The 18,548-nt window shown below is 36.0% G+C and overlaps 1 protein-coding gene across 5 annotated transcripts in view; it reads right to left on the bottom strand.

The window, feature by feature from the left end:
• The window catches only part of DCLK2 (doublecortin like kinase 2), a 79,153-nt gene that overhangs the window by 47,346 nt on the left and 13,259 nt on the right, over positions 1–18,548 (bottom strand). For all 5 annotated transcript variants that reach the window (XR_006170490.1, XR_006170489.1, XM_042828431.1 and 2 more), the window contains exon 2: positions 15,178–15,512. Coding sequence is in view for 3 of the 5 variants with exons in the window: in XM_042828431.1 (XP_042684365.1) it covers positions 15,178–15,512 (335 nt within the window). In the remaining 2 variants the exon portion in view is untranslated. The remainder of the gene's footprint in view (positions 1–15,177; positions 15,513–18,548) is intronic.

An 18,548-nucleotide genomic window follows, 5' to 3' on the forward strand; every position in this document is an offset into this window, starting at 1 on the left:
ATTTAGTTGCTATTGCAGGAGTATAGTTCTGCCACTGCTCCTTCACTATGAGGTTACTGCTGTCCTTGTTTCTATTCTCAAGGTCTAAAGCTTTCATAGATATTCACCAGTGCTTAAAGAGCTTCCTAAGCAGCTTCTGGGAACATATGTTGTTTTTACTAGCTCTGGGTAGAGTTTCACTGTGTGTGCCAATCAGGTCTCTGTGGGGCCCTGTCAGTGATCGGCTGATTTAGTATTCAGAATTAGAACGCAAGCCCAGCTACTTTTGGCAAATTCACTGCAGGAGTCCTAATTCTTATCTACATGAACATATCTGATCATAGTTAATTGATTTTACTTACTCTGACATTTTCTGTACTGGTACATTAAAATGGGCTGGCAGATACCTGTCCGACTTGCAAAGCCTTCCCAAAGAAGCAACTCTCATAGAAGCTGCCTTAAGGAAGATATCTACCAACATGGTTTGTATTGATACAAGCAGTCTTATTTGCCATTAACAAGTCCTTTTTAATTTAATTGCAAGAAGAAGATCTCAAGAACAAGAGGCAACCTGTCTCATTCCCAAAATAAAGGCACAATCCTAGAAGTTTTCTAGAAAGCAAAAATGGATCAGTGAAGTGATCTTTTTTCTTTCTTTTATTTCCTTGAGACTCCAGAACTATTTCTAGTGGAGATGCAGACACCTGATGAGTGATTTTAAAGTGATCACATATTATTTTACTATTCCTAGTTAGTTTTGTACAGACCATCTGCTTTCCACTAACACCATGCTGAAAATGCTGATTCAGGTACTATATGGAAAAGCCAACTGCAGCTTTCCAGAAATTCATGGTTCACACTACATCTGCTAAGTATTCCATGCATGCTTTCCTGCCAGGCTTTTTTTTTTTTTGGTTGTTGAAAGGGGACTGTAGCAGTATTTTTTTTGTTCTAAAACTCTCTTCTTACTAGCCTAAACAATCCTTTGAAATTCAAACAGTTTTCAATTCGAAACAATTCTTTGTGTAATTATTATACAAATATTTACATTCCGTACATGATGGTTACATAATGGTGCCTTTAAAGGGGTGAGAACTATTAATAAACTCACAAGAACTCAGTCATACTGAAATCTGGTTACATGCTAGTAGTGAAAGGAGCTTTCTCCAAAGACCTGTACTGAAGTCTAAGACTAATTTTTATTATTTTATTTTTTCTATTTAAGATCCAAATTAAACAAAACGTGACAGCTCAAAGTCTGCAAGTGTGCAGTTTTCAGGCGTTCTGGACTTGTGCTGAATTTTCCCAATTCAGTATCTATCAGTGTAGATATTCCTGAAGGTCTAGCTGGAGGATAGTCTGAAAGACATAGTACAAAGCGCCTGCAGTACAGAAATTGAGTTAAGGAAAATTTCTCAGTCTCCTGGAAAGACTCTTTTCTCTCCTTTGGATCAATTATTTGTAATTATTTGAAGTACTCTAAAAACATTAGGCTAAGAAAAAAATAATAATTAAAAAAAACCCAACACCTTAAAATTCACAGCTGAAATGCAATCTCCCCCTCATTTCACATACTATGCTTTATTTTCCTTAGGTAGTGTTACCTGAAGCTTAAGTTTACAGAAATACTCCAGAAAACTTCGAGTATTGCCCCGTGCATCAATAACTTAGTACTGCAAGAAGTACACAAAGGAAAGTGTCATGGTTTGATGATTTTTTTGTTATCGGTACTCCACATCATAACATCATGAAGCACACTGGGAGTTAAAGAGTTCTGGGTACCTGTCCCAGAAGAGAAGAACTACATACTCCAGAGGACTTTGCGTTCAGAGAGGAGATAAAACCCCTGGCAAGGTCATGAAACCTCTGCTTTTCCCTTGGCAGCATGAGAGCTCCACAGATTGTCTCGCCTCAGCAAGGCCTTTGGCTTTCAGATACTCTTTAGCTTCAATTCTAATTATATTGTATTATATTGTATTATAGTAGGCTATCTTGCATTCCAATATCATATTTGGTAAATTAGTTTGTTTCTCCTCAGATCATTGCCGCTGTTTTGCTTTTAGGCCCATCTCTCTACACTTTTCCCCTTTTTTCCCCTGTTTCTCTTTTCCAGGGTGCAGATCCACGGTTCCCTCCACCCTGCTAGTCACGGAACTGGGCCGAACCAGCCCATAAACCACTGACAGGAAGTAACCTGGCAATAATAAAAAGGAAGCAATATTTAAGAATAACATAATTAAAATTACACTACTGAAAATACATACATGTTTCAACCATCTGCAAGTTTGTGTTAGAGATGGGAGTGAAAGTTTAAAACATCTTTATAAAGAGATGAGGTACTATACTTTTTTACCTTCCCTTGCATACACTGACACTAGTGTACTAAGTGTACTAAGTGATGCTTCAAAAAAAAGGGGGGGGGACTGAAACACCTTTAGACCAAAATCATTTGAGCTATTTCCAAGATAGCACAATAGTAGAAAAAATAAAAATAAACATAAACCAGAACCAAATCCCGTCTTTAAGGTGATGGAGAAGGGTCACAGTGAACAAGAGGAAGGTAGACAGCCCATTTATGCTAAGAAGTGAGGCAGCATTAGCAATCTGCAACCAGAGCTTTTAAAAAAGCTGTTTCAAAAATGTTCAAAAATGACTGGTTTGTCTAGCGCTGCCTAACCTTCTGCTTATTCCCAGTAACAATGCAGCTGGAGATGGCCCAGATGCTACCAAGAACTTCAAGCTTATCTAGGCATAAGTGCTGGTATTTTTGGAAATGAATGTTCTCAGAGATGAAATTTTGATGTGAGAATTCAGTCTTTAAAATAGCTGGATATATATGTCCATGAATGTTGAGATTTTAAGTACAGCTTAATATATAAGAACTAGCAGCCAGATTTAACCATCAAAGAATCTACTGCAGTTGGATGTTAGAAGTTAACAATCTGCTTAATTTATACTTCCTATTAAAGAATGCATTATATTTTAGTTGCTTTGAGGGTATAGATTCATAGAAGATTTTTAAATGTGTTTTACAAAATAGACAAACTCAAGTATATGTATATGATAAAGAACATAATTGATATAGGTCACTTCTATCACTAAATCCTAAATATTCAATTTCACATAAAACCCACACTTTCTATTACAGTAAATGATGATTAAAACTGAGCTTTTATAGAATAAGATAAAACTATAACTTGTTTCCTGACAGCTGAGGATAGTTTATAGATGAGGATCTGTCACAAATATCTAGGAATCATAAATTCATTATCTAGCTCTTTGTTAAAAATATTTTAATGTAGGCTAGCTAGGCTAAAAATGATTCATAGTATGAGAGTGGATGAATCATTTAAAACAATTTGAGAATAATTATATATGGATAAATAAAACATAAGGAAAAAAAGGTCAAGACTAGCATCTGAGTTCAGATTCACTCCTAGCAAAGTCAATTTACACAGGAGAAATTAATATCTCACTGCACACCTGCTTTGGCTTTTTTAGTTCAATTCTAAGTCATTTTGAACTCCACAGAGCACCTTTTTCCTTTAAGCAAACAAGGAAATGTTTCAGTTCTTACCAAGTGTACCACTGTCCTTACAAGGATTCTTTGTAGAGATTGAATGTGAAAATATTGGACTCCAGCTTCCTGTCCCTGCTTTCCTGATATTTACAGCAACAAAGACTGTAAGCTCAATAGCTGCTGTTACCAGGAAACATGCCAACAGCTAGTGGCTTTTGAGACAAAATGGAAACATAGTGACTAATCCTTGGGAAAAGTTTTGGGAAAAGATTCCACTTGAGAGGAAGATCCACTTAAAAACTCTATTGTGAAATCAAGTCTGAGGCATATTTTTCCCGTAATGTAGATGTGATTTCAAGATATTCTCATCAATACACTCTGCTATAGATGAAGGGGAATAAAAGAATACTATAGACAAAGGAGAAAAAAAAAATACTAAAAGATTTTGAATTTATTACAAATATGTGCTCCATGCTTGAGAGCCGTAGAGAAACAGAAAATCACATCTAATAGAGATATCCAAAGCTCATTCTCAAGAGTTTGTTCATTGTCCTGTAATATAACTCACTGTTCCTTGAGTACTTGTGTCCACACGCTTGAGAGAAAACAAAGCGTGTATGCTTCTTGTTTTCCTTTGCTTACCAGTTGACAATTTTAATTATAATTTTATCTTTTTCAACTAGGAGAGTTGGTAGAAAATAGTTTGTATGTGACAGCATCATCCTACATACAATGATAATATGGATTTCTCTTTCCTTCTCTTAAAAGAGATGATTTTGAAAAACAAAATGCTATGCAAACATCTAGGGAAATCCCTGGTGACAGAACTAACTTAATGAAAGCTGGTTTTAGTACTGATGTTACTGGTAGTTTTTATAATTTTTTTTATTATTAGTCAGGAATCCTTATTTGAAGCAGATGGATAAACTGAAATCTTCCATTTCAGACATATGTTTAAGCACTACTGGGCTTGCTCTCACCTCCCAAGAGATGCAGAAGGGTCATCTAGGATGTTACACAGGAATTTACCCCTCAGTGTAAGCAGGAAATAAGAATCTCAGAGGCTGGATTACCAGTAGCTTTGGAGCCCTACTCTTCATTCTTGAAGCCTACTGTGTTTTAAGTTGATAAAAATGACTGCAGGGTTTTTTCTACCATTAATGCCTCAGCAGTGTAGTTTTCCATAGCTCAACATTATTTAATGTAAGGACTATATTAAATTAAAGTGAACTAGGAGAACTAGAACAAATTGAGTGTGTTTGGACAACACTGTGCTCTGGCTGTTCTCTCTGCAATCAGAGGTAGCTCTGTAAAATTACTGAAGGCTATGAGTCCATTTTTTATTTCAGTAATGAGTACACGAGTGAAAAATTAAAAAAAAAAGAAAACAAAACCTAATAGTTCAAATGTTCAATTCAATTTTAAAATACACAGGGATAAAACTGAATGACAAATTCATAAAGTAGATCACTGTTCTACTTGTACTCATTAGAAAACTATATTCAATAAATTAGGTCACCACTGAAAGGTTTAAGAGTCTGTGATCTGGCCTTATTGATTCTGTTTGGCTAATCATATCTTCATAGCTTTATGACAAGAGGTGCTTTATTTCATTTTTGTTTTGATTTGTTTTGTTTTTACTAAGGACTTAGAAAAAGACTTCTTGAAAGTTCCAGATAAGATTAAGAAAGGTGCTATAGTAATCAGTTTTAGAAGTACAGAATGCATCACTGCTTCTGATAATTTTGTTTCTGTCTTTTGATTTGCATTGTCACAAATTGGCTTTAGGTAGGTCTTTTAATTTCCATTAGTAGATGTGTAGTATTGATCATTCTCATCTCTCAAGTCATAAGATTTACTTTGGAAATTGCAGCTAAGCACCTACAATTCACAAGAAACAGTACTAAGCACCCTTATTCACTCATTTATAATAACGCCATTCTAAATTTTGTATATTCAGTAACAAGCAGATGGAAAAAGAGAAGTTGCTTGGATATTGTAGCAGGAATGCTAAATCACAGTCTGAAACAGTGATCGAGTACCTGGTAGGAAGGCAGGGCCAACCTATGGGTGCTCAGGTGGATGCAATGTACCTGAGTGAGAAGAAGGGGTGGAGCCAGGATGCACCCCTTCCCAGACCTTATTTAATGGTTGGCCGCAGAGGTGGGGGTCTTTTGGTGCTGATCCCTGCACACCTGAGATCTTCTAAAGGTAAGCAGGTTTTTTTTTCCTTTGTTTTTTTGCATCCTTGGCTCCTGCATTTGGGCTCGTGCTGATCTGTAATAATCCAAGACTTTACCACCCTGCTGTTATTGCTGTACTTTCCATCACATTATAGCATTACAGCAATAAATACTGAGGTATTTTTTAAAATTAAGTATTTCAGAAGATAAACATAAGAAAAAATATGTGCAAAAGGCACGTATCTGTAATAACTAAAAAAAACATATTCATGCATTTTATAAAAAGCACCAACAAATCTCTAGCAAAGCATCTGGTTAAAATAGGAAATGAAACCCTCTCAGATCCAAAAATCTTCCCAACACCACTTTTGTATCTTAGACTGCACCATTTCCCTGGGTGATTTTTTTTTTTTTTTTTTTTTTCCTAATAGTGCATGTCAGGAGACTGCGATGAGATTCTCATTTCTCAAATAATTAAGAGCAACTCCTTTTAGTAGTCTTCAGGGGCTAAAAGAAACAAGCTGTCTGTTTATTCCAGCAGTGTTTTTGATGTTGAAACTGCATGGATTTCCTTTTGTTTCCATGTGAAAGAAAAGGGAAATGAATACTGAACTGCAGTGATACTTCATGAATCAGATTTCATCAGCTGTTCATTATCTTACTGTTAGAATTCCCCTGCTTACAGTACTGATTTTACTGCATTATGCTGTAAGGAATACAAAGTATAATTAAGTTTTCAAGTATCCATTTACACAAATATTACAAATATGCTTCTGTATTTACACAATGTATCAGAGCTTTCATGGGCGTCAGCCAGGGACAGATACATTTGCTTGCATAAGCCCTAGAGCTTCAGGGACACTTGATTGTAGCAAGAAACTTTTTACCACTATACTTCTTCCTACACTCATCAAGTACCAAGCCAAATGTGGTATGAGGATATTATTTTGTTACTCCTGAGGCAGGTCAGGTACAGCCTTCGTTCAGAAAGCTAGAGCCTCAACCAGTTTCTTGGATTATTTTGGAAAAGTCTATCTGTAGCAGAAATGCTGATTCAAGGCCTGAAGCAGTGATTGAGCACCTGCTGGAAGAAGGGGCCAACCCAGGGGTTCTGTGATTCTGTGTCCTAGGCTGTTGTTTGGGCTTATCCTCACTTGCTGCAACTTAGGGCTTGGCTATCCCGCTGTTACTGGTGTGCTTTCCATTGTGTTACAGTGTTATACCATCTAAAGTTATGTGCCAATGTAGGGGGCAAGAATTTCATCAATTCTCTTGAACACTCTTTCTCTGTAATACACAAAGTCACAAAATGATTGGTAAGCAGTCTTCAGTCTGTTACAGGTGCTGAGGGTGGATTTGTGGCAAGGAGTGTAAATGATAAAGGCATTGTGGGCATTCTATGGAAACATTCTGGACATGAAGCATATTAGATAACCAATTCCAACTGAAAATTCTCAGCCAGGATGTCCCTTCTGGTTCTAGAGCTGAACTGGCTGTACATTTATTACAGTTATTACCAGGTGTAACATGAGAGCATGTAACATGAAAACTGCCCCAGATTCTGGGGAACTCTAGTAGCCAAACATTCAGAATACTTATTTATAACACAGTTTGTTGGAAGCGTGATATAGAGATGAAAAATAAAAACATAAAAAATAGAATATTAGAAAATTAATTTAATAGTACAGCTAATGCAAAAAAAGAAAGCTATATGGTCATGATACGTCAATTTCATGAAGGGAGATACCCAACCACTTAATCACATATCCTTCATTAAAGTTAGTCTTCATTACCACAGGAAAATGAGTTAGTCTTCATTACCGCAGAAAAAAACTTTTGAAATTTAGTAGTGAAGCAAATATGTCAGAAGAAAAACTCTAACTTAATACAAGCTTTCTCATACTAATACACAGTTTCGAGCACTCATAAAAAGAGAGACTGAAGAGGAAATTAAGAAAAAATAAATTGTTTCTCTACTAACCTCACAGAAATCTGATAGGTATCACCAAATATACATGGTATATTTGGATTCTCTTCACAACAGAAGCTTAATACTTCCTGCCTCAAATAGCATTATATACTTGCATGAATAAGTATGTCTTTACATAGCTAATAGAAAGTAGTTGCATTATCAGGAAGTCTGCAACAAGACATGGACCACCTCCAGGTCTGCAAGCTATACAGGCAAAAGCTAGATGTCATTGGATGTCTCTCCATACAAGCATGTAGGCATATTTGAAGTGTCTGCAATAATCCCTTGCAAAATATGGGGAGAACAGAAGTTCTTAAGTAAGGCCCCACTTCATATTTATCTTGTTAAATTTTGTTCAGATGAATTCTTATTTAAATCAATCAGACCCTTGATTCATTTAAAAGAGAAACTGCAAGTTCTCAGATGGCACCTTCATAAATTAATTCCAAGGAGGATTCTGGCTCTCCATTTTTTTGTTGTTTATTTATCCTGCCTGTATTTCAACTGCATCTGGAACAAAATTCCTTTACTGAAAATTGTAGATGAGTTGGAGGTTAGAGATCAGACAGACAAAACTAAGAAATGCCAATCCTGACTACAGTCCTAACTAGTCCTATAGATCGCAAGTTGTTTATATTCTTGGTTTTCATCTGAAAAAATTTAGTATAAAAGTTTCCCATAATTGCAGAGTCCCTGTACTATATATCAGTAACTAAAACATCAATATGGGCCAAATAAGCACTTAAGAACGCAACATGAATGTCATGCTTCCGTAACAGAAGATGACTGTGGTTGACTTTGTGTCAGAGGTGCTATGAGAATGCTAAACTCCACTGTCAGAGAAAGATGCTGTCATCCTTTACAAAGCTTACAAATTCCAATCTGCATATAGAGGCATTAATGGAAAGCTCTTTTATTTAAAAAGTTGGCCAGTACTGCATCAACAGTACGTTTCCTCCCATCTTCAGATTACTGCACTTAAAGTTTCACTGCAAATCAATAGGGAACTAATATTTGAAACATTCAAGATAACTATTCCCTTTCCTTTCTGACTGATTTTTCCATGTTTCTTACTGTTAGTTTTGTATGGGTGAGAATGGAATTTTTCTTAATGACTGGTATAAATCTAGAAGAAAAGTCCTTATTTTAACATTCTGGTATTACTGCTTTGGAAGACTTAAAAGACTGACAATCTGATTCCAGCCAACAAACCAGCAGCTAGTATAACAGATCCATCAATGTGACAACCTGAAAGACGCATCTCAAAACTAGAAAGTCTGTTCACAGGGTAATAAGAGGAACAGAGAAAATTCAGTCTTAAATCTCTTTCAAATGCAGTTGTAGTTAAGGTGTAGCAGGCTTCTTAAACAAATCTGTGTATTTAGGTTTGGTAATTCAAGAACTCTTTTCTGAAGTTAAAAAAAAAAAAAAAAAAAAGGAATGGGACAATTTAGCTAAAGGGGAAAAAAATTAAAGATCTCCAAGTAAGAATGGACCTGTGAAACAAGTTCTAATCTAGCATATGACAGCTGCAGAATGAATTCAAAAGATTTTTTTTAAAACCAGACTAATTATCTGTTAATGGCCAGGCTCAGCGGGACACAACAAATTCCCAAGGTTTAGTTTCCAAGTCATGTGATTTCTTCTTAGTGTGGCAGATGGCAGACAATGACTGCATACCCTTCATTTATTCTAACATCCACACTGTAAACCAGTATTGAAATTATTGTAATCATACATAAGCAAAGATTCAGTGTTTCTGTTGGTGACAGCACTGTTTTTGCAGTGATTGTTCCCCACACTGTGAAGCCTGTCATTTGTGTTACGTGCTGTCAGCTCTTGAAGTGCACAGACAAACAGAAAACCCAGCAGGATTTATCCTCTCTGTGGATCCAGAAAGACACTGGCAAGTTGGATGCCAGTTTTAGCAGTACACATATGCTTGCTTTTAGTTAAAATACCAGCTTTTTTTTGTTACCATTTTCTAATTTAGAAGTGGTGACTTTATATCAGGGTCTGATTTTGTTTTCTTTTTGACAAATATACCCTTTTAATTTAACATCTCTTCACTAATCTGCCAGTTTGATGACAGTGGGTACTACTGATTATTTATCTAAGCCTTACCTTGCTGGAAAAGATTAAATCTGCACTCAGTGGACCCCAGCCATGACATTCTGAGTAGTCTTAGATCATATCCCCTAAGCTAGCATTATGTATCCCTGGGGGAGGAAGGAAAGGAAGGAGGTATATGTTATTCATTTATCTGCACTCTATTTTAGGGTTTTTATTTGCAGAAAGTAAGGATGCACAGGTTCCTTCTCAGATATCTCCTTCCTCCAAGTAAATACCAAACACTTTTTTTTTTTTTTTTTTTTTTCAGAAAGGAAGTTGTTTTTCAGCATCTGAATGTGGCTGTTTCATGTGGCATGACCTTAATATTTTGTGGATGCAACAAATCTAATGAGCCTTCTCAGCATGATTGTTTACTGCCAGATTAAGATGCTCATCTTAGATGACCTGTTAGATGGTTGTTTTTTCCACCTCTTAATACTTTCTGCACCGTAATTTTGATACTTCTAAGCAAAATCCTTACTGTTTTGGACTTTCTATTTAATTCATTTTTATTTATCTTCAGAATGGTAATGATCCTATGACCATTATGGTAAAAGCTGTAAATACTTGAGATAAATCCTGAGTACCATACTACCTACCTGTGGCCTTTGTGTGACTACATTAAATGAAGTTAATTCCCTGACAAGATCTATAGGTGGAAAAATGGTGTAGGTGCATTTTCAAATCAAGTTTATTTTTCAGATCTCTGCTTCTGTGTCAGGGCTCAGTTAATTTTGAGATAGTTTCAGATAACACTGCCTTCCATAAATAACCACAGATGGGAAAACTTGTATATCCATGGATGGAGGCCAAAATTAGCTCCTCTGTTTGAGTACACTATTTCCTCCCTCCCTCTGGCAATAAACAACCACTGATTCCAGTTCTGAGCCTACCAACTGAAATTGTGGAAAAAAAATCCGCAAGAGGAAAAAAAAAAAAACTGCATTGCAGTATCCATGGATGAACTCTTTTCCTGTCACAGGATTTCCTCAACAACTGGGCCACTTCAATTATTCTGTTTTTCTTACACTCACATGAGATTTATCCCACACTCAGACATCTCTCCACGGTTACTTACTGAAACAATTCTAGTCTAACTTTAGTATAAGACCATCTTCCCCAAAGTCACATATTATTTCAAATGGTGGATAAGGTTTGTTAGCACTGGGTTTACTCTAAACAGTAAATCTTGCTCTATGGATTCTACTCTGGCATGCAGGTGTATATACTTGAATATTTTAATGTTTACTGGCATTCAAATTTTGTTTTTTTTCTCTAGCTCAACAGTTCTTCCAAAGCTATAGACAGCCTTTGTTAATTGAAAACAAAAATGCCCTCTTCATTCATCTGGATTTTAGATGTAAATATTTACCCTCTAGATTGGATAAGTTGTGAGCCTTTAATGTCTCTCCTACTGAATGCTTTCAGTTTCTGTTAAGATGTGCCGTCTCTGATGGGTACTTTAACAGCTGCAGTTGATCTCTTAGAAATACCTCTACAAACCAAATTGAAAATTAACTTTACATATGCTAGCATTTGTCTTCAGTGAGTTTTCAGAACAGTCACTAGGCAATTAAAAAAAATAGTGAGAAAAGAGCATGATAAGTCTGATGAATACTAGTAAATATAATATGCTATTTTTAATTACCCATTTACATACTAGGTGTAATCAGAAAATTACAGAGCTTTTGGTTTCAAAGAGATCCACCAATACCTTTGGCCCATCAAAAAGAGGCCTTTAAAATAAAGTATGTTTCATCTGTGGTATATTCTCAATATTTTGGAAATGGAGTATAGTTTAGATGGCTCGTCTACCCTTTCAATCTTGTTACAGACTTTCATCCATTAAACTGCAATAAAATGCAATCTTGAAAAGTTACTGACTTCCTGGAGTGAAGATTTCCATTTTCTTTTTGGTGGCAAATAATATACGCTTCCAAGTCCTATATGTTATGTTGCTACCTTCTATTTTGCAAGAATTGTTACCTGAAGCTTCAGAAGCAAGATAGAAATGCTCCATTGTCTTTGGAGATATTGAAGGGTTAACTCCTCAACTGCAGAAGCTTCAGAGTGACTGTCCTTGCTTCACTGTAGGGAAGTGACAGATTCCAGAAAAGAACAGAGAAAGGAAAATCCATCCAAGCAAGGAAAGCACTCTGCTCAGACAAATATATTGGGAAAACCTCAATGTCAGAAGGACGAAAACTGGAATGACAGAAGCCAGCACAGAAAAGTAAAAGCCTAGTTACTTTCATGAAACTATTTTTCCTTAGAACCAATCACAAAAGTTTTGGAAATAAATTTTTTTAAAATGTTAGATGCTTAACAAAAGTGAAATGGCAAGTTTTGCCATTAGTTAGATGAGATTCTGTATTTCAGACTATCCAGTGCTAATCCTTCAAATCACATCACCCTTTTATAACTCATCTGGTGACAAGGAATCCTTCCAAATGTTAAAATCTTGCTATTTAAAGCTAAATAATTGTCTGCCTTCAAAGTAATAAAGGAAAATAAAGTGAGATGAATGTTGCTGTCAGTGTTGCTATTATCAGGCCTTGCTATAGTAAAAATAAATGAAGTCAGATGAGTACACAAAACTTAGATTGTAGACATAATTTCCATCATACTCTTTACAATTAAAAACAAGGTATCTTCATAGATCACTGTTTTTTTTCATTTCTTATTATATACATCAACAAAATTGTCCCATAGTTAATGAGAACCATACAGTCCCTAATAGAAGGATACAAATTCTACATGTGTTTAAACTCCTGAATTTCAGCCTCAATTCCACATACAATTTAAACATACTGCCTCTCTGAAAAAAAAAGAAGAAAAGAAAATAATTGGTATTTCCTCAGAGTTAAAATAAGTGGGGGGTGGAGAGAACCTTGAGAATCACAAGAGCTACATTTATAAGAACATAGCCATTTACAGAGTGCTTTTTTTTTTTTTTTTTTTTTTTTTTTTTTGTAAATGGTTGCCTTTCAAGCTGTGCCAACAATAGGACGGACATAAAAGATTTGCCTCCCTTGCAGATTTAGAAGAATAAGCAATTACCACATTAGAGAAAATAGGCTCAGAAATTTCCACCAATTGGTAATTGGCAACAGAGCAACTCCTTATTTGCCAAACCCCACAAAGTCCTTGGGCACCAACCTCTAACATATACCAGCAGTAAACAAAGAAAGAAATTCTCTTTGCCTCAAACCGGGGTCAGCCCTTTGCTTTGTGATAGTTGTTTGCCCCCAAACAGCTCTCAGACGTCTCTATCTGTGTAGAGAATCAGAAGGTAGTTTTTATTATCCTGGTGTCTAAAGTCATAGGTCTTCCTCCTGGGGCACTATATCACATGATCCCTTAAATCATAATTGTGCTGTAGTTGTGCAAGAAAAGGCTCCTTCCCAAGGCCTAATTGGAAGAGAAGTTCTTTCTTCCAAAAGCAGAGTTTATGTGGAGATGAAGTAGTAACGAATGTGCAGTGAGGATATGTGCAGGCTGCTTTCTTCAAGATGTAGGAATTTCTCTGTTCTGCTTGAAAATACCTATGTTTGCAATCTAAGTCTTGTTATCAGACAAAGGAAGGAAGAGAGATTGTGTAGCAACGAGAAAACACCCTTATTTTGAAGCATTACTTATGACTATTTGTCCTGACTGTAGACTGAAGACAGTCATTGTCCACCATGAGTAACATTAATATGCAAGCAACATAAGTGAAATTTAATATATGACTGCCGATTGGTTAATTTTATTGCTCCCTGATGCACCACTGCAACTACCACATAAATGCAGACTAATGAGCTTCTACTGTGTCAGTAATTCATATATGTGAATCTGAACTAAGTCTCCAAATTGTAGCAGTTGTCTTTCTGACTCTTCCCAAATCTTTTTAAACTATTTGCCTAAGAAAATAAAATAACTTTTATGGGACATTAACAGAAGACTTCATGGGCAGGAGAAAATAATTATTGCAGAATAAATATCCTCTAAGCTATTTTGAAATGAATTAAATTAAACATGATTGAATCACATTTCCGGACTTTTAAAAAGCAAAGCGCATTCTTATGAAGGATTCTCCAGGTAAAAAATGCCATTTACAAATATCATTTAAAAAAGCAAGAAAAGAAAACCAACAACCCTACAATATAAAACAATTAGAAGAATTAAAGAGCATATGACAGTGCCTACAGATATCATGAATGAGGATTCTCATTTACATATTTCTTTCACTATTTAATACCTAAGAACAAAAGTACTTCTTTCCTAACTTTTAAGTATATAGAAAGTGTGTCTGTAGTACACGGAACTAACCAGAGAGAAAGACTTCATATCCAGATTATTTGAATCAGTGTACTTTTTCTGCAATACATTATCTAGCAATTTTCAACATGAAAAAGGTGCTTCTTCAGTGGTCCACAGGATCACAAATATTATTAAAAGCTTGTGGAAAACAAGTTCCCAGTTCTCCTTAAACAAAATCAAAACCTTTAGGAGTAGCACATACAAACACACAAGTATGTAGATATGCAAAAATACCTTTTGAATGAGCAAGGATCCCAATATTAAGTCAATGATACCACAGTCCAGGTATCAGGTATGAAACATGATCTAGTTGGCAGCCTATGTTGCTCTGCGTTACTAGACTCACAAAGCTGTCGGAGTTCCATATCAGTGTCAAATAAAGGCATTAGGTGTCAAAGCCCTGCTACACAAAGAGCTAACTCACCAACCAGATAGATCAACAGCTAATGTATTACTTTCACCTGGTGCAGCACGGTATTTGTTGGGTTGCTCCTTTGTATTGATGGGTTAGAATAAAAGACCTATTGTGTCATTAATCTCAACAGTGTGTATTTGCCATTTTAAAACTAAAAGTAAAGCTAAAACATCACCTGTGAAATACTATTTCAGATAAAATTCTTGGCCTTAGCAATCTTAATTACTGTATCCAGGATGACTTTCCAGTATTTTTGTTTATTAAATAGTAAACTGTAGAAGTGAAATGGAAGAGGACACCAATCTTTTTCATATACCACATGACACAATACAATAGCTTAAAAATACAACTCTGCTTCTGAAAATGTGTATTTTAAACATTTTACTTTCAAAAATTTCAAGTGAAACTCAATTACTGAAAAGCATCAATAAGCACTTAGTTCAGCAACACAACACCGTATATGAAGAGGTGTTTTTTCTTTTACTTAAAGTAGTCAATTACTTTTGCAGTGGAGAGAATTTTAGTATTTTTCCTAGATATTTTGAACAGAAATGTAAAAATGTGCAGTTTACTTAATTATCCATATTCAGAAGCAGATTAAAGCCTATAAAGTAACGAGAATTTAAGTTATAAAAACAAGGTTAATTAGAGTAACTCACAATTGTTAGATTTTCACAACAATTCAATCTCTTACCTGCTTTCCATCCAGTGTACAAAGCCTCTTGACTACACCCGAATCTAACTTAATGGCTTCTGTGATGTCAGTCAAGACCTGTTCAAAGGAGTGAGCAGTCTTCTTATTCAGCAGAATTCTTACAGCTTTTCGTGGTTTTACTCCACTCCTAATAACAGTCACCAATTTGGGTTTAATGAAATCTTTACTCTCCTTCACTTCACTCTTTGTGGATGTCAAAGATGTCAGGGATCGAGTGGACCCGGTCCTTATGTTCACACACCAGTTTGGATTGACATTCTTGGTATAATCAACTTTCCGATATGGTTCATTGGATGCACAAACATAACTTTCACCTGAAAAAAAAAAAAATGACATTTTCTTAATTTAGGAATTAATTTTGCAGCTACTTTTATCAATTTAAAAAGTAACAGATATGCCAGAAGCAGTGGTTTTTCTGTATTCCAACTGCAGATGATTTTAAATGAAGGTTGGTAAATTAGCCAAACTATATCCAAGTGCTGCTCTCAGAGTAGTTTCAAAAGACCTCTGGTTAAGCAGTGAAACACAATAAAGAATAACAAGGAGGTTGAAAATATTTCTCATTTCTTTTGAAAGAGAGCAGAACGTCAGCATCCTAAGATACCTGACCATGAGAAGGTATACATTGACTTTGTACCAAGGATACACTGTTGAAAGGCAGTCAACACTTTTTAGAGCAACAGCTTTCACTGAAGCCACAAAGAGGCTGAGACTATGGGAATAAGAAAAGGGCAACTTTGTTTTCTTTCCTAGTTTAAAGCATGCGTTTCTGATACCTCCTTACAGGAAGGAAGGTGAGAATACAAACCAGCAAACAGGCAAGCAAAAAGCTATAAAACACTTCATTAGCAGTTAGTAATTCAAACCATTACATCAAAGTACTTGAAACCATGATGCAGAACTAAGGAATCTTAATTTTCTCATGCATGTTGGATGTTTCCATAAATAGCAACATGATCGTGAAGAATCACAGAATTGTAGGGGTTGGAAGAGAACTCTGGAGACCATCTAGTCCAAACAGTTTGCTAAAGCAGGTTCCCGACAGTAGGTTACACAGGAATGCATCCAGGTGGATTTTGAATATCTCCAGAGAAGGGGATTCCATGACCTCTCTGGACAGCCTGTTTCAATGCTCTATTTCACAAAATGAATAAGTGATTTTTTTTCTCATGTTCTTATTGAAATTCCTATGTTCCTGTTCGTACCCATTGCTCCTCGTTCTGTTGCTGGGCATCATTGGAAAGAGCCTGGCCCCAGCCACTTGCTCCCACCCATTAGATTTTTATAAGCATTAATAAGATTCCCCTCAGTCTTCTCCAAGCTGAACAGACCCAGATATCTCAGCTTTTCCTCCAGGCCCCCGTACATTGCTGTGGCCCTCTGCTGAATACTCTTGAAGTTTCCTGTCTTTCTCTATCTGTAAAGCCCAGAACTGGACACAGTATTCTGGATGCAGAGGCCTGATTTTGTTTAAAAAATTGCAAAGTTTATTCTATGAGCAAAACAGTAAACTTCCTTCAGCCCTCTTAAGAATTACTCTGTTCTGGAGGATGCTTTTGAGCTGCTTTTCTCCCCTGTACTAATTACTGCTTTCTAATTTAGCATGCCTTTAGCCCTTTCTGAAAGATTGCTTGCTGTATTTGAAAGAAAACGGGATGAAATTAAATTAATAAACTGTTTTGTTCAGGAAGGTTTGGTAGCCAGTTCTGTATCCGGAAACATCATACGTACAATGTTCCAATGAGGTACAAAGAAATAATTAGGTACAAGTTTTCATGCCACTGCTTTGGCATTCATGCCCATTGTTTCTCCTTATATTCATAGATCAAAAGGTGCACAACACAGCAACCAGTATAGACAGAAAGATCTCTTCTTCCAAAAAGTAAACAAAGGAAAATAAGCTGTTGTCAGCCCACAAGCTCCTGGAATAGAATATCCATGCAGCTGCATGTATGTTGGTGGTGGTGGTAAACACACATAAAAAAAAAAAAAACAAGCAAATGAAACCAATCTACAGATGCTCAGCTTAGAAAGAACTGTGGTGGCTGAGAAGGCTGCAGTACCACAGAACCACATGCTAAGTTGCAACAAGGCTTAGGTAATCTGATTTAATCAGACTGGTTTTGAGCAACATGATGGATTTGATGATCTTTAAGAGGTCCCCTCCGAACTGAATTACCTCACAATTCTATATGGGTCAACAGCATTTTTTCAATAGCCGGAGCCTCCAGAGACGTTTCATTAATGTGTCCTGTTAGGCTGAAATAGCTCTACATCCGCTAGTACCTGATTTGGAAAGTCTATTGTTATTTTCTGAACAATTTCTAATGAGCTTTCTAGTTCTAAACACAGAGCTGCCACATAAAAGTATCTCAAAGAAGCTGGTAGTTCTCATTTATGCAAATACTGTTATTAACATCAAAAATGCTAGGGAGTTGCACAGACAACAGCAGTATGCCTTTGATTTCATTTAAATTAGAAGTTTTCATTTTTACAGACATCTATTTTTTACTTTACAGGGAGTTAACAGGAACAAACTTCATATTGCTGATGCAGAATCTAGATGTAAGATGAGAACAGGATATTAGATTCTGACTGACAGTATGTATTGTGTGAGAGAAGAAAACTTCAAATCATTTTGTTATTCTCCTCTCTGCAGTTAGCTTATTGTGTGATATAGAACCCTTGGGATGATGTTTTTCCGTTATTACATGCTGAACTTTCTGTCAGTGCACCTAGGAAGTAGCTCTGGGTTGGGAGTTGGTGTGGTTTTTTTTCTTTGATTGTTTTCCAAATGTGTATATGCATAGTCACAGGTTTTTAAGACATTTAAGAATGCTAACTATTATTTCCTCTAAAAACAACAAATAAAAAGAATGTAGTCATTATTCTGGGTCCACAATACCAGGGATTCAACTTTGGACAGTCTCTGACCTCCTCATTAAGAGTTGATTTGTATAAGACTTTGGTGAAGTTTAATCAACATCTGGTGATAATCTTTATGTATAAATAAACCTGACAACACTCTATGCACAAGGATAATTTTCTAAGTGCACGAAGTGCCACTAGCATCTCAAAGTTTCTAAATAAACTTCAGTACACGAAGACACTACCTTAGAGTAACCACTGAAGTACAGCCTGTGCAGCTCTATGTAGAAGTTAAATGAATTCTCACAATAATTACTATAAGATAGCTCAGAACTGAACACCGCTAAGCATGGTAAGAATTATCCCTTCAAACTATTAACATCAAAGCAAAAAAATGCTTCCCCCTCTCCTCAGAAAACAAACAGAAAAAGCTGCGAAAAGAAAAGAAAAGAAAAGAAAAGAAAAGAAAAGAAAAGAAAAGA

The sequence above is a fragment of the Centrocercus urophasianus genome, unplaced genomic scaffold (assembly GCF_019232065.1).
Source record: "Centrocercus urophasianus isolate 14NV4802_14NV808 unplaced genomic scaffold, USGS_Curo_1.0 seq_3, whole genome shotgun sequence".
Lineage (NCBI taxonomy): Eukaryota > Metazoa > Chordata > Aves > Galliformes > Phasianidae > Centrocercus > Centrocercus urophasianus.